Source organism: Phascolarctos cinereus, unplaced genomic scaffold (assembly GCF_003287225.1).
Source record: "Phascolarctos cinereus isolate Bilbo 61053 unplaced genomic scaffold, phaCin_HiC Scaffold_4;HRSCAF=312, whole genome shotgun sequence".
NCBI classification, from domain to species: Eukaryota; Metazoa; Chordata; class Mammalia; order Diprotodontia; family Phascolarctidae; genus Phascolarctos; species Phascolarctos cinereus.
In genome coordinates this window covers 681,576,842-681,591,556 of record NW_027555847.1, presented here as the reverse complement: position 1 = coordinate 681,591,556, position 14,715 = coordinate 681,576,842, and the positions used below count along the sequence as shown (strand labels likewise).

At 52.7% G+C, this 14,715-nt stretch overlaps 2 protein-coding genes across 2 annotated transcripts in view; both read left to right on the top strand.

Annotated features, from left to right (window-relative positions):
* The window catches only part of TIMM44 (translocase of inner mitochondrial membrane 44), a 38,577-nt gene extending 30,267 nt beyond the window's left edge, over positions 1-8,310 (top strand). The window contains exons 12-13 of the mRNA XM_020978126.2: positions 73-183; positions 7,215-8,310. Of these exons, the coding sequence (XP_020833785.1) occupies positions 73-183; positions 7,215-7,334 (231 nt within the window). The 3' untranslated portion in view covers positions 7,335-8,310. The remainder of the gene's footprint in view (positions 1-72; positions 184-7,214) is intronic.
* Positions 8,311-9,891: 1,581 nt separating this feature from the next.
* Positions 9,892-14,128, top strand: CTXN1 (cortexin 1). Its single transcript, XM_020978139.2, is given in 3 exon segments — positions 9,892-10,080; positions 11,354-11,472; positions 11,474-14,128. Coding segments are annotated over 2 exon segments (264 nt in total). The 5' UTR covers positions 9,892-10,080; positions 11,354-11,433; the 3' UTR covers positions 11,699-14,128.
* The last annotated feature ends 587 nt before the right edge of the window (positions 14,129-14,715 follow it).

The window sequence follows — 14,715 nt, the reverse complement described above, 5'->3', positions numbered from 1 at the left end:
GGCGGACACTTCTCATCACTACCAAAGCTGTTGGTGGTGTGTTTTTTCCCCTTTGTTTTGCCTTCACTGCAGCTGGCGATGGGGAAGATGATGGAACAGGGACCGGTACTAATCATCACGTTCCAGGCACAGCTAGTGATGGTGATCGGGAACCCCGACGGGGAAGTGGTAGAAGGAGACCCGGTAAGTGAAGGCATAGGAAGAACATCAGGACTGAAGGGGGCTCGTGCTATTGTTCATATGAGGAAACTGAGGCCCACAGAGCCAGTCTATGGGCCAAACTGGCAGTAGACCCCAGATCTCCTGATTTCCCAAGTCCAAGGCGCCCCCCCCCCCAAGCTGATGAATCCATATAGGCTCTAGTGATTTCCTAGTGCCCAGGCCTGACTCCAGCATAGCTCTTTGGCTTAGTAGCCCATCTGGTTTTCAGATTGGATCAACAAATCTTCATGGTTGATTGACTGGATATGTCAGTAGTAGCCAGGGAGGACTGGCTGCTCTGTGGCCTTATTGCTCCATGGCCCCTCACTTGTTCTGGTGCAGCTAAGCCGGGTATAGGAAGAATGAGCCACGTTCTGGTGTGCCCTTTTGGGACAGGTGTCCCATTCACTCACTCAGCACCTTTCTTGAGAACCTCCTCTGTCCTCACAGCCTCCTCAAGGTTCGGTCCTGGCTTCAGCAGGGAGGCTGACCTTGAGGAGGGGGGGGCTGCCTCCAGTGTTTGACAGCTTCTCTCCATGAGCTGCCTCATGAAAAACACAAGGGGGAATCTTAACAATCTGTTAATGAGGAAGAGTTAGCTAGTCCACTCCTCAGTCTGCTGTTTGGACTATACTTCACTTTTCCACAATAAACACTGGTTATATTTTTCCACCTTCCAGAGAAGATAACATCATCACTAATGCCTGACCGTGTTTTAATGACCTGAGTTCTCCTTTAAAACCGCCTCAAACCCTACCTAATGTGGCTGGAGCTCCCCTCTTATTTCATGACTTTTGGGAATGGTTCCTTTTTACCATGTCAGAAGCATATGAAGCTTCTCTTTAGATTTTTCATCTCTGGGAAAATGATCTAATTGTTTTTCTTAGAAGGCCTCTGCCTTTGTCTAGGACCATAGGAAATATGGTTTGGGGGATAAGGGCAGCCCAGGGAAGGTGTTTTTGAGGGTTAGAGGGATGTGGTTTGGGAGCACTCCAGCTTGGGCTTCACAGAAGCCCTTATCAGTACCTTGGTTTCCATCCAACTTAGGACTTAGTGACTTGGGGATTGGATTTTCTGCTTCTGGTTTGCTTGTAGCTTCATCAGGGGCTTGGATGGGGTCCCATTCCTCTTCCTTACCTGTCCTTCCATCCCTAACCATACATCTCAGTTGCCTAATTCCCAAGATACAGAGGAATTCATATCTTGGGAATCCTGGGGAGAATGGTCCAGCTGAACAGTAGCTGTTTTGAGTTAAGGGCCACCCTCTAGTCTCATCCCGTGCTGTTCTACCCTCACAGATCAGGTCCTGGGCCTGAGCCACGGCCTTCCTTGCGCCCTGTAACAAAAAGTCATCCATATAAAACAGTACCTCATAGTGAATTAGCTCAGCACTGGCATCTGAGGATCTCTGCCCATATAGCCTGGTATCAGGCTCCATCAGTTTCCATTATCCCTTGGCCTCTTACTTCATTATGTTCACAGTGAAACTGAAATGGAATGTTTTGGTTCCCAGTAGCTGGTGGGTCAGATAAAGCTCAGAGCAGTACAGTACCCTCTTAGGCAGCAGAGATTATATTCAGGCCTTGGTACCTGGAAGAGCTCTAGGAGGACATGGGTCCTGTCCTGGGTGATGCATTCTGCTTCCATGAACTCCATGATTTTCTTTCATTTCTCAGAGTCACCTCTGCTATGGCCACCCATCCCCGCATGAGGGGGCCAGTGAGGCCATTGCTGGTTTGCACTGTGCTTGAGGCTGTGCAGCAGGTTTGCTTAGGGCATCGGCCTGGGGAGCTGAGAGCACATTCTAGGCACATTGCTCAATTCTGTAGCAGCATGTAGCCTTGGGCTAGGAGTTACATAGCAGATCCATAATCCCAGTTCAGATATTCAGTAGGAGCTCTGTGATGAAGGGGTCTTAGCTGTAGAGCAGAGGAGGAGTTCAGGGGCCATCTGGTCCAACACCCTCAATTTCCTTTTCTGCAGAATGGGGATAATATTTGGAGTATTGCCTCAAAGTGCTGTAGAAATGTAATGATTACTAACTATAGCAAACTGAAATACGTTCTCTAGAAAATATATAAATCTTAGAGCTGGAAGGGACCACCATGTCATTTTACAAGAGATGAAGCAGAGGTTGATAGAATGGTTCGAGAACTGGCCTCACCCAGGGAGTCAGTGTTAGACCTGGTACTTAAACGCAGGGTTAGTGATCCATGCCAGTGGTAGGCCTGTTGGAGAAGGGCCCAGTTCTGGTCTTGGGTCTTTCTAGTTACGGCAGCTGGAAGACAAAGAGGTAGAGGTGGGTAGAGAAGGAGCTGGAGATGAACCAAGGCAGAAGCCAAGAGTAGGGCAAAGAAGACCTAAAATTTAGGGGTACAAAATTGTTTAGAGGTCACCTAGTCCAATGAGGAAACTGAGAAAAAGTCACAAAAGTAGCAGGGTGGTTAGCTAGCCCGCTGTTCCACGAGCAGTGAAGGTCTTTGTACCGGCAGGCACCTGCGGATTGGTGGCTGTTGTCCCCTTACCCCACATTAGCTTGGAGACAGCTGGCTCCCCTTGCCCTCTCTGCTCCTGCAGTCAGTTGGCTTCTCCGGAGCTCGGTACGTTTCCCAAGGGACGTCAGAGGCGGCTTTGGCAGCTACCTAGGCTTTTTTTTTCTTATATCTGTCAGTGCATTTGGTCTCAACAGACACTTCCCAACAGTTGCTCAGCCTGTCCCTCTTCAGCCCCCTGAAAGCACACTTCCCGAAAGCAGTTTAGCAAAAGCACCCGATAGAATGATTGGTACTGACGGTCCCCTTCTGCTCTTTTAGTTCACAGAGAGGGCGGGTGTGGACGTCAGCTGTGATGCTCTAGTCATTTGTGCTGTGGTCGAGTCTGATTGACTTTTGTTTTTCTTTCTTCTGTCCTAGTCTTCGTCTCTCTTTGTCTCCCGGCTTCGCCTCCCTTTCCTGTCTTACTCTCCACACGTGTCTTCCCTCGTTTTTCTTCGTTCTTCGCATTCATTCAGTGTGGTCCACTGCCTCCATTTACCACAGTCTGCACGTCCTCCGTCTTTGTCCTCCCATAGTAGGCTCCAGTTGCTGGGCTTGTTGAACTTTGCTGCCAATGACTTCCTTGGGAAATAGACTGGATCCTGAGATCTCTGGGTCAGAGGGAACGAGGTCATGCCGTCACTTCTCTAGAGAATTCCCAGTTGTTTTCCAGAGTGCTTAAGCCAGTACATAGTTCCCTGTGCAGTGAATTCAGCATACTCATCACCCACCCTGCAGTTCCTCTAGCACTGATTATCCCTTTCTTCCCTCATTTGAAGGCTTTTCAGTCTGTATTTCAGAGTTGTTTCAGTTTGTATTTCTCTGATTATTAGTCGTATTGAAATTTTCCAAGTGATTATTGATTGTATTTCTTTGTGAAAACTTTTCACATACTTTGATCACTTGTCTGTGGCTCTTAGTCTCACAGATTTGTCAGTTCCTTAGGAATTGCGGATGGCGGGCTTTTGTCCAATATTTAATGAGAAAATTCCTGGCTGTCCCAGCCCTTGATAGTACACCTTCTCTTTGGCTTCACACAATAGCTCTGTGAGGGAGGGAGGACGGGGAAGGACTGTTCTCTCCATTTCACAGGTAAAGAAGTTCAGACTCAGAAAGGAGAAGTTGGAAGGTTTGTGAACTTGCCTACTTAGACTGTGGTTGAGTCAGGACTAGAACCCAGACATTCTGACTGCCACTTCTTCATAATAGCGATATGATAATGATAATTGGCATTTATATATCACTTTAAGACGTGCAAAGTACTATACAAATACCATTTAATCTTTACAACAACCCTGAGAGGTGGGTGCTGTTCCCATTTTTTGCAGGTGAAGAAACTGAGACAAGGAAAAGTTAAGTGACTTGTTGTTCAAGGTCAAATAGTAATGTCTGAGGCAGGATTTAGACTCGGTTTCCCTGACTCCACATCCACTGCCATATCCACTGGCCCAGCTAGCAGCCTTCTGACATTGCTGTATCTTCTGAGAGCTCGGAACGTCCAATAGTAGAGGCTGGTACTGTTCTTGGAACAGCCTCATGTGGGGAAGGCAGTGTGAGGTCATGCTAGGAGAGAGACTGTGTTAGGGGCTGGTTCCACTGTCGTCTGAGGCCTGCCGAGGGGCAGAGGGAAGAGGAGAGAACCTACCCTGTCTTCAGGGCCTCACTTGAGAGGTGCTGGGAGGATGTGAGGAAACAGAAAGTGGTGGCCTGGAAGCTAGGCCAGGTGGGAGATTGTGCAGAGCCGGAGGCCTTGAAAGGGAGCAGCTGCCTGAAGGGGGGCTTTTCTCTGGCTCTTTCTGCTGGTGTCTGCCCCCACCGTTCTGAATTCCTAGAATTCTGTCCCCAGAGATGCCGTTTGACAGAACCGTGCCATCCCCCAGGTTGATCTCCTAGACTCCAAGAACTATGGTATGTCAGATCTAGGGGACCCTTCGGGTGCCTTGCTGAACACCCTCTTTGTTATAGGAGGGTCCTGAGCACAGAGAGGCTGTGGCTGTGGGCACTTACTGAACAAAGTGAGTGTCTCCTCTATCCTCCCTCAGCCTCCTGGGAACTCAGAAGTCTTTGTTTTAGGGTGTTTTGTCTGATTTGTATGTTCAGCACCTGAGACGATGCCCCCTAAACCATAGTCCTCGAAGGACTGACCAGAAATTCAGTTCCTTTCAGCAGACTTTAATCCAGGTGCAGGGGATACAGAGACAAAAAAGGAAACGGCCTCTGCCCTCGGAGGGTCCATCATAGTAGGGATGACAACAACATGTGCATAGACAAATGAACACAGACTGTACAGAGAATGGTAAAGAGAGGGGATCAGGAGAGGCCTCGTGTGGCAGTGGGGCTTCCAAGAAGCAGGGGGCGGGGGGCAGGGCGTGGAGCATCCCCAAGAGGGGCCAGTAGGGAGGTTGTTATGGCTGGAACACCAGCTGCAGGAGACTGCAGCTGGCATCCTTTCTCCCACAAGACCAAGCGGAGCACCTGAAAGGATCGAGCCTTGTCAGGCTGGACACAGCAGGATGGACTCTCACTGCCACTCCTTGCTGTAGTAACACTGATTGAATGCCCAATTTCTCCGTTTTCCTGACATCTGTAGCCCCACAGGCTGTCTGTTTCTTCGTGAGAGTCCAGTTGCTGGCTGGCCACCTGTGTGCCCAGCGGAGTAACTGAGGAGAGCATTCTAGTACCTGGAGAGAGAGAGAACAAAGGAATGGACATGCCATTTAGCCTCCTGATCCTCAGTTTCTTCATTTGTAAAATGGCATCTGAGCTCCCTTCCAGCTCTTAGATCTGTGATTCAAGACAACAACAAACTCATTCATTTACTGGGCCTTGGCTGGGACATGAAAGTCAAATGTAAATGATAGCTCTCCATTGGAGCACATGGGTTCCATCTGGCATTGGAGGGTTGCTGTGAGTGCAGTCTTGGGGTCTAGCTCTGGTAGGAAAGCACAAGGATGGTTTGGGTAGCACTGTGGCTGTGCTCTACAATGATCCCAAACATATTTTTTCTAGTCCCTTGTGGAATTGTAGATCATGAGTTAGTCTAACCAGGGGTGGGGAACTTGTCGGGTCCTTGGCTCAGCCTTTTGACCGAGCCTGAGTTTTACTGAGGGGATTTGTTCTGTGAAGTTTGGATTCAGTCAAAGGGCTGCACCTGAGGACCAAGAAGGCCACGTGTGGCCTCGAGGCCACAGCTTCCCCAACCTTGGAACTGGTGCTCTGTCGCTGCCTGCGTGAAGCCGACAAGACAGCTTGCTTTGTTCTCCCAGATACGTAAAGCCAAAGTTAGGAGCCCTGGTTCTCCTGGTGACAAGTTGGATGTCCCCAGATGTCCTTTCGGCTTCTCACATGCCAAAATGAAGGAGTTGGACTGGGTGGCGTCCCAGACTCCTTCCAGTTCTGGTATTCTGTGGTTCGGATTCTTCCAAGTTTCAGGGAGTTAGCCTTGTGCTCCTCATGGAGTTCGTTCAGCCTGTCTGTAAACTAAATAGTGTAGAGGGGTTTTGGATTCTCCTTTCTGGGCCCCGCTTGTCCTCATGGCAGTCTCTCTGTTTCCTTTCCCTTTACTAGACCCTCCCCCTTGGTGGACAGATGAGGATTTTGTAAGCTGGGTTCCCATTGTGCTTGCTGGCCTTTGGGCTTATTGCTTATGGGACTGCAGAGCCTAGTTAGTCTGAGATCTCAGAGCCCCTAAGCATGCTTAGGATTATTTTCACTAAATGCACAACTTCATGTTTGGCCACACTGATGCTCACATGCCACCCTGGCACCCACTCACACAACCTGGCAGAACCTCCCTCCACTTTATTTTCCTCAGGAGAGAAGTTAGTATCTTCTGCATACCTGGTGATACCACTTCCATTGATCCCAGGAGGGAGGGTTTCCCTAGGCCATAGCAAGGATCAGTTGAAGGAACTGGGCCTATTTAACCCTGAGAAGCAATAAGTAAGGGAGAACAGGCACTCTTTGAGTATTTGAAAGGCTGTGCTATGAAGAGGTAGAATGAGCTTCCATCACTGGAGGTGTTTAAATGGAAACTGGAGACCATTTGTTAAGAATGATTGCACATGTATGACCAGTATCAGATTGCTTAATGTTTCAGGGAGAAGGGAAGGGAGGGGAGGAAGGAGGGAGAGAATTTGGAACTCAAAATTTAAAAAAAAAATGTTAAAAAGAATTTTACATGTAATTGAGGGAAGAGTATTTTTTAAAAAGAGACAGTGCAGTAGAGAGGATTGCTACTTAGGTTACAGGTTGGACTGTTTTAGAATTTTTTTTCAGTTTCCAAGATCTGTCCCAGTGGTCTTTCAGGTCTCATGGGGCTCAGTTTTGACAACAGTAGAATTTTCACTGGTCCACTCAAACGAACCAGTTCTTGCCACAGCACCTGCCACTTGGGTATGAAGAGCATTAGGTGCTTGGTGCAGAGCTCATCCTTCCTGGGAGAGGTTCCTGTTCTGAATGTGCTTTCTTTTCTTCCAGGATAAAGTGTTGCGTATGCTGTACGTGTGGGCACTCTGTAGAGACCAGACTGAGCTCAACCCTTACGCAGCCTGGAGGCTGCTGGATATTTCGGCCTCAAGCACAGAGCAGATTCTCTGAAGACAACTGATGGGGACCTGCTGGACTGTGCTGTGTTGTTCTCCCAGCAAGGGCCCCACTACTGTCAGAAGCTTCAGGATGCAAGACCATTTGGCTCCTGCAGGGTACTTTGTGACCCCCCTTTCCAGGATCCAGTGTGAAAGGAGGGGGGAGGGAAGACTGGGTACTGGATGAGATAAGGACATGAGAAATTTCCCCTTGGGGAATGAAGCTGGCGAGGAGGGGTGGTGTTGGGGAGCTAGTATATGAGCAGGGTAACTCATGGGGTCCCAGGTTTATGAGGTTAAGACTGTCGCAGAAGAAGCTTGAGGCCTGATGCTGTCTCCCTCCTTCCTGCATTGGGCCCAATAGGTGTATCCAGGGAGCATCTCTGTCTTGGCCTGCTGCCTAGAGACCTTCCCTTCTCCCTCTGTCCTCTCCTGTCCCCACAGGCTGGTTGGTTAGTAACTGAGAGAAGCCAAATTGGGTGCCAAAAGTCCTGCAGAGGCCCAGGAGCCGGGCATCCAAAAGCAAAAAGCGAAAGTGAGCCGAGGTCCCTGAACACAAAGCTTGCTGAAGAAGTTCGGGGAAAGGGGAATATTGGGGCTGGTGAGGGAGGAGTGAAGCACAGGGCCCTATGAGGAGGGGTAGGGGAGCAGCTGTGCCCCACTTGGTCCTGTGCACGGGGAGGAAGAGGATTAGAAAGGAGAGACTTCACCCCACCACTTGCACACATACAACTTCCCTTAGACTTGGCAGCCTGTCTTGTCTTGGAGGGGCCTTGGGGGACAGAGCCTGGTGCTGGCTCCTCCCCTCTCTGGCCTCAGTTGTCCCTCCTTTGGTGAAGGGGTGTACTTCCTGCCAGGTGCCTCCATCTGGCATCAGATCAGCCAAGTCATTCTAGAGCCTTTTTAAAAATAACAAAACCTGAATGTCTTTATTTCTGTACATACTGCCTGAAGATTTGAAAATAATAAAATACCAAAATGAATAATAAGTATGTCTCCTGATTTTTACTTAGGCTGTCAGGGGGTAGGTGAGTCAGCCACAACCTAGGGGCTAGCTAAGGGGGAAGGGAGGGAGGGGTAGAGTGTATTGAACAAGCAATTTGCTGCTCAGACTTCTCCAGGACTTGAAGGCAGTTGGAGAGACAGCAGCTGGAGGCTTGGGACTCATTGTCTAGTTCCCTACGACAGAGCCAGCTTCTTGCTGAGAAAGGAATGGGGTCAGTGGGCCAGGCCATAGTGAGACTGCCAGGCCTGCCCTGCTGGGCTGGCTCAGCCAGCCTTAAGGAGGAAGATCTAGTCCCTGAATGGGATGGCTCCAAGGGTAGAGAGCCAGATTAGACCCAGGTTGGACAGGAAGCCACTGGCCTGTACCCAGGGGCAGAAGGGGCTTTGCTTCCTCTGCTGTCCCAGGGAGTATGGTTCTGGATATGAAGAAGTTCAGGATTCAGTGTGAATGTCCTTGGATCCAGAGGGGAAGGCCAGAGAAGATCACCCTCCCCAGAGAAAAGTTTTCGTACATATAAACGTACATGCCAAGCCAGCATGCTTCCTTCTCCAGGGAAGATAATTTCAATTACTGGACACAGGGTTCCAAATGTCAGTTTTGAAGTGTGGGCACACACTAATGAGAGAAAACATCGCTCTGGACCTGGCTGAACAGATACTCTCCCCTCCCTAGTTCTTGAGTAAAGGGAAGGGACGGTGGGACCCCAACTGTGTCCCTTTGGGGCCCCTGCCTGGTCTATGCTAGGGAGTGAGGAGTGAGTGTGGGGTTGAAAGGGATGAGGTTAAGGTGAGATCTCTGGATTCCCAGTCTGCTCACCTCCAGTATCTGAAATTTGAGGCCTGGGATGAGTCGGGGCATTGGGGCTGGGCAGAATTGAGATGGGGTCTGAAGGACGGGAGAGGGAGTGAATGTTAGAGCCAAAGATGTGTTTAGGAGCTCCCTGGTGCCCAGATCAAGTGAGAGAATGCACTTCATTATGTAAAGGGAGAAGGGGAGGGAAAGGAATAAGCGTTTATGTAACTCCTACTACGTGCCAGGCACTGTTAAATGCTTTAAAAAAAAAAAAGTCCAAATATTTGAACCTCTCAACAACCCTGGGAGGGAGGTGCTAATATTTTGCAGTTGAAGAAACTGAGGCAGGCAAGGAGTGACGTGACTTACCCAGGGTCACACAGCTAGGTAGGTTCTGTGGTCGGATTTTTGAACTCGGGTCTTTCTGATTTCAATGCCTAGCGCTCTCTTCACTGCGCCATCAGTCTAGGCTAGGGTCTGTGTGGCTTGCCTGGAGGCGGATGGGGTGGTGGGTCGGTCAGAGACGGCCGGAACGGTAGAAGCGGGGGAGGGGGCCCGGTCGGGGAGTAGCTGGGATTTACAGCATTAGGGTGGGGGAAGCAGGACCGTTCCGGGAAACCGGAGCAGGTATCGGAGGGGGAGTGCCCGAGGAGAGGAGCTAAGTTACGGGTAGGGCTACCCGGCCTGCAAAGAGTTAAGGGGCTGTGCGGTGGGGAGCCCTCCCTCCCTTGCCTCCCGCCCCCTCCCCCGCTCCTCTGGGCTCTTGGCGGCGGCCCCGCCCCCGTCGCCATGGGAACAGCCGCGGCGGCTCGGGCTGCGCCTCCTCCGTCTACTTCGGCAGGGCAGGCAGGGCCAGCTGAGACGGGGTTGAGCGCACCGAGACGCGGGGAGAGCGAAGAGGAGGAGCGGAGAGGAGCGGGGTTGAGGGAGCGCACCAAGACGCCCTCACCCCCAGCCCTGGGTGAGGGAGGGGGCTGGGGGGGGCAGAGGTGGGGCTGTAGGAGCCACGGGCAGGAAAACAGGGCTAGGGACGAGCACGGATGGGGAGGGGGCTGCAAGGGCGGGGCGAGCACAGACGAGGAAGGGTGACTGCGGGGGTGACACGGAAGGGGCAGGGGACAGGGGGCGACCTTGGGTCGAACAGGGTTTAGGGGCTCGGGGGCACGTGGGCTGGAGGGTGAGTGGGTAGAAAGGAGGCGGCAACGGCCTCTGGGCACCCGGGTGGGTGGGCGCAGGCTGGGGTGTCTGGGGCAAGGCAAGGGAAGCAGCCCCCAGGTAGCTGAGGTTGGGCTGGGGCTGGGCTGGGGCTGGACTGAGGATGGGGATGGAGATGGTTGGGGGCTGGGGTGCGCGGGTGTAGGGTGTGGTGTGGGGCGAGATGAGGACTGGAGTGCTTAGCTCTCCAGGTTCTTCGTCTCCTCCCTCATATGCACCGAGTGAGAGGGCTGGGGTGGGGGGCAAAAGGGGCGGTAGAGAAGGGAGTACACGGGCGTGGGCAGGTAAGAGATGAGTGGGTGGGCTTAAAAAAAGGAAAATAGGCTTAGAGTGGGGTGGGATGTGATGAGGTCGCGGGATGGGTGAGGTTTTATGGGTGGGGACGTGGGTTTGAAGTGTTGTAAGGGGGTAAGGGGCTGGGGGTGGTGAGGGTGAATAGATGGGGGATGGAACCGAGATAAAATTGGGTGTACGAGGGCGGGGAGGGGAGGAGTATGGAAATGGTGTGATAGGAAAGTGTGCTGAGGTTCCAGGGACTGGGGGTGTTTGGAAGGAGGGGAGGTAAAATTGGACTTACGGGGTACACACTAGGACCGAGGTATGTGGTGTGTGCCTAGATGAGGATAACTGCGCGGGATGAAGAAGCACGGGATTAGGTGATGGGACGTGTTTGGGGGGGGGGGGTGGCGGGACTAGGGTGGGATGGGACAATTTAAGTGAGGTGGGAGATGGGATGGGGCCTGGGGGTGTACGGAGGGTAGCGAGGAAATGAGAGACAGAGGTGAGGGTGGATGATTGTGGAGCGGAGTGGGAATGAGGTGGGATTCCCAGGGGTATGGGGGCGGGGATGGGTGTGTAGGATGCGTAGCGGGATGGAGGTTTAAGGGAGCCGTGGCGTTGGGGACTAAGTGACGGTTGGGGGTGGGGAAGGTACGAGGAAGGGGGTGAAGTGAGATAGGGACGGGGTGGGGGCCGCTGGGGGCGTGGCAGCTATTTGTGGCTTCTCTCCCTCTCCGCAGGTCTCTGTGCCAGTCCGGTCCGGGTCGTGGCCCCAGAGGGGGAGGCGGGCAGACGGGCGATGTGAGCTGCCAGTGGAGCCATGAGCTCCGCCTGGACTCCAGACTACGAGGCTCTGTCCCCCGGCGGGGGCTCCAGGGACAGGGGGAAGCGGGGGGTCCGCGGGGCTGGACGCCGAGCAGCGCACGGTCTTCGCCTTTGTTCTGTTTCTGCTGCTGTTCTTGGTGCTGCTCATGGTGCGCTGCGTCCGCATCCTCCTGGACCCCTACAGCCGCATGCCTGCCTCGTCCTGGACCGACCACAAGGAGGCGCTAGAGAGGGGCCAGTTCGACTATGCGTTGGTGTGACGGCAGAGCGGAAGGGTCCCGCACCTACCCACCCTGCCCCTGCCCCTGCTCCGCCCTGAGATTCCACCCTCTGTCCTCCCTACCCTGGTATCTCTACCGCATCCCCAGACTGGCCTAGAATCCAAGGCCCAGGACCACCTCCATTCTTGCACCCCAGCTTGGTCTAGGGCTCCCCAAACTCACCCCCCCCACCACTTTACCTCATCTGGCCTAACGTCAGGCTTTTCTCCTTATCCAGATGCCCTGATTCCCACCTGGCCTGGCCTGTGACCCAAGGCTCAAAGCTATCCTATTCCCCTGACCCAAAGCCTGGTCTAGGCCTCCCTTCTCAAACCCGGATTCCACCTCCAGGCTGCCCCTAACCCTGACTCCTGCTCCTAAGCTCTCACATCCACTCTGTCCTTCCACCCGAGGGCACAAGATGAGTAGGCCTAAGGTCTGGCAGTTGATGCTTTTCCAAGCGGAGTGGGCCATTCTCCCCACCCACTTCCATCAGGGAGGGACTAGAGTGAGCAAGCTCTGGGAGGCAGGCCCCCCATTCCTGTGCTTCAGGGAGTTCCTCTGGCCGGGGTGGTGGCTGCTCCCATGCCTCCTGACCCGCACCTGCCCTGCCTGCTACCTGGTGATGGATGATCAAAGCTCTGGATGCTGCATCCTCCTCCTTTTCCTCTGTCCATTTGACCTGCTGGCCTCCCCTCTCTCATGACAGCTGGCTGGCCACTCTCCTGGAGCACTCAGGACTGATGCCCTTCCCCGAGACTGGGACTGCAGAACCTAGTTACTGAAAGAGAAATTCAGCAAGACCCTCCCCCTTCCCCACTCCCAGCACTTTAGCCCCTCCCTCAATTCAACAAACATTTAGTAAGCGCCTATTATGTGCAAGGTACTGTGCCACCAGCCCAGCCCAGCCCCCTCTCCCTAACCTCAGAAGCCTCTAACCTTTTCCAATGGTTGACTTCCTGGTCAAGGAGATCCTGAGCAGAGGGGCTTCGTGAGGGCAGTGGGGGGAGTATGGCTGTGCAAGGCACTACAATTGAACCTATCTTAACACTTCTTAAATGCCTACTGTGTGAAGGGCAGCAGATGATCGAAGATGGCTCAAACTAGACTTGGTGGTAGGTTTCTTTGACAAGGCTATACCTAGCTGCAGGTCAGCCCCAAACCCTTATTAGCTAACACCCCCCCCATTCCCCCAGGGTGGAGGTAATGTCTGCTGAAAGCTGATACGAGTGTGGCCATCCTGCCCCCTCTGCCCCCACTGCCCTCTCCTCATGTGACTGTAGTAACCTCTAAGCCTGTCTCCCAACCCCCAATCAGGGGCCTTCTGCTCTCCCAGACCCCACAGGCTGACTTGTTATCCACCTCTGTGCCTTCGTTCCTACCATTTCCCTGCCTAGAATGGCGTCCCCAACTTCCTGGCCACCTGATCTTTTTCCAAACCCATATGATATCCTTGACACATTCCTCTTGTTGCTTTTTTTGTCTGTCCACGCCCAAAGCATAGAAGCTTATGGGGGGGGGCTCTCCCCCCGGATTACTGTAGGGTTTTTTTTTTCCACCCAGGGCTGGTGCCTGGCTAGCTACCCCAAACACCCCTGCCCCGCCATGCAGCATTTATAAACGAGTTCCCACAAGTGCTGAGCCCCTACCCCACCTGGCTGGGCTCTAAGACCAAAGCAGCTCACCCAGACCACCCCTGAGCTAAAACTAGTGGATGTACCCAGGACAAGCCAAACACAGGAGAGGGGAAGGGGAGGAAAGCTGGACAGCGGACAGAGACAACACCCGCAGCCGCCTTAGCTCAGGCCCAAATAATAAATAACAAATCATCCTGTCCTGAGTGTGAGTGGTTTTTGTGATGAGGTGGAAAAAAAGAGCTTCAAGGTGAATGAGAGACAGAACAGGGTAGTGGGGAAGCATCCTGGACTGGCAGGGAGGAGATCTGGATTCAAATCTCAGCTCTGCCTCTAGCTGTGTGTCCTTGGGTATAAACCTCCCACTCCCCGGGTCTACTCCCGCACTATAAAATGGGGAGGGAGAAGGGGCTGGGCTGGATGCCTAGGGCACTGTCCCACTTCTGACATTCTGTCCCTCTGATTCTGGCTGTGCTGATCAACTATTTCACATGCTGCTCTCGCCACCACCAGACTCCCTCCCCCGCTCCCCTTCCCTGTGCCCTTCCAAAACCAGGACTGGGTCATTCAGTCCTATTCCTCTGGCCTAGCCCCTGTTGTGCATGCTGTTGCAGAGTCAGAGGGTCTCAGAACCTAGCAGCCCTGGCCTATTCGTGCCACTGTCCTACCGCCCTCTTACCCACATCGGCTCACTCCTGACAGCACCGCTGTTCCATGACATTTTCTCAAATTCCCCTTAAACTCCCGGTCCCATCTGCTTCCCATCCCCCTTACAATAAACACCTTTGTACCCTTATTTCCATGAGATGCAGTGTGTTAAGGGCCTGCTAAACCTGAAGTGGGGTGGGGGTGGGGTGGAACAAAACCATTCCCTGTGCCACTTTCATCTCTGACCCCCTGTTCTTCGCCATCCTTTGGAAGGCCACATCTCCTCTACCTCAGCTGCTGCTTCTTCCCCAATGCCTTGTCCCAACATCTTTAGGCTGGAAGAAATAGCTAAGTATGGTTGAAGTTCAAGGCACAATGACATTCTGAAGTGCCTCGGGGGGTGCCTGAGGGGCCCTGCCCTACCTACAGCAGCTAAGAGTTAGGGGGATGGTGAAGCCATAGTAGACGGCTCTGATGTCCAGTAAACAACAGAAGACAAGGAGAGAGTACAGGTTGGGGCTAGTGACCGCTCTCTACTGAGAACTTTGCACCCAGAGTGGAGTTTCAGCTGTTGGTATGATTGGAATGGTGGAGGAAAGAGGGGTTGAGACCAGATGCAAGGACCATAAGCCACCCCTTGGCCTCAGCTCTAGGATCCAAGTCTTATAGAACAAATCCTTTCATTAAGGGGATCTGTTCTGTGAAGTTTGGATTTGGCAAAAGGACCACACTCAG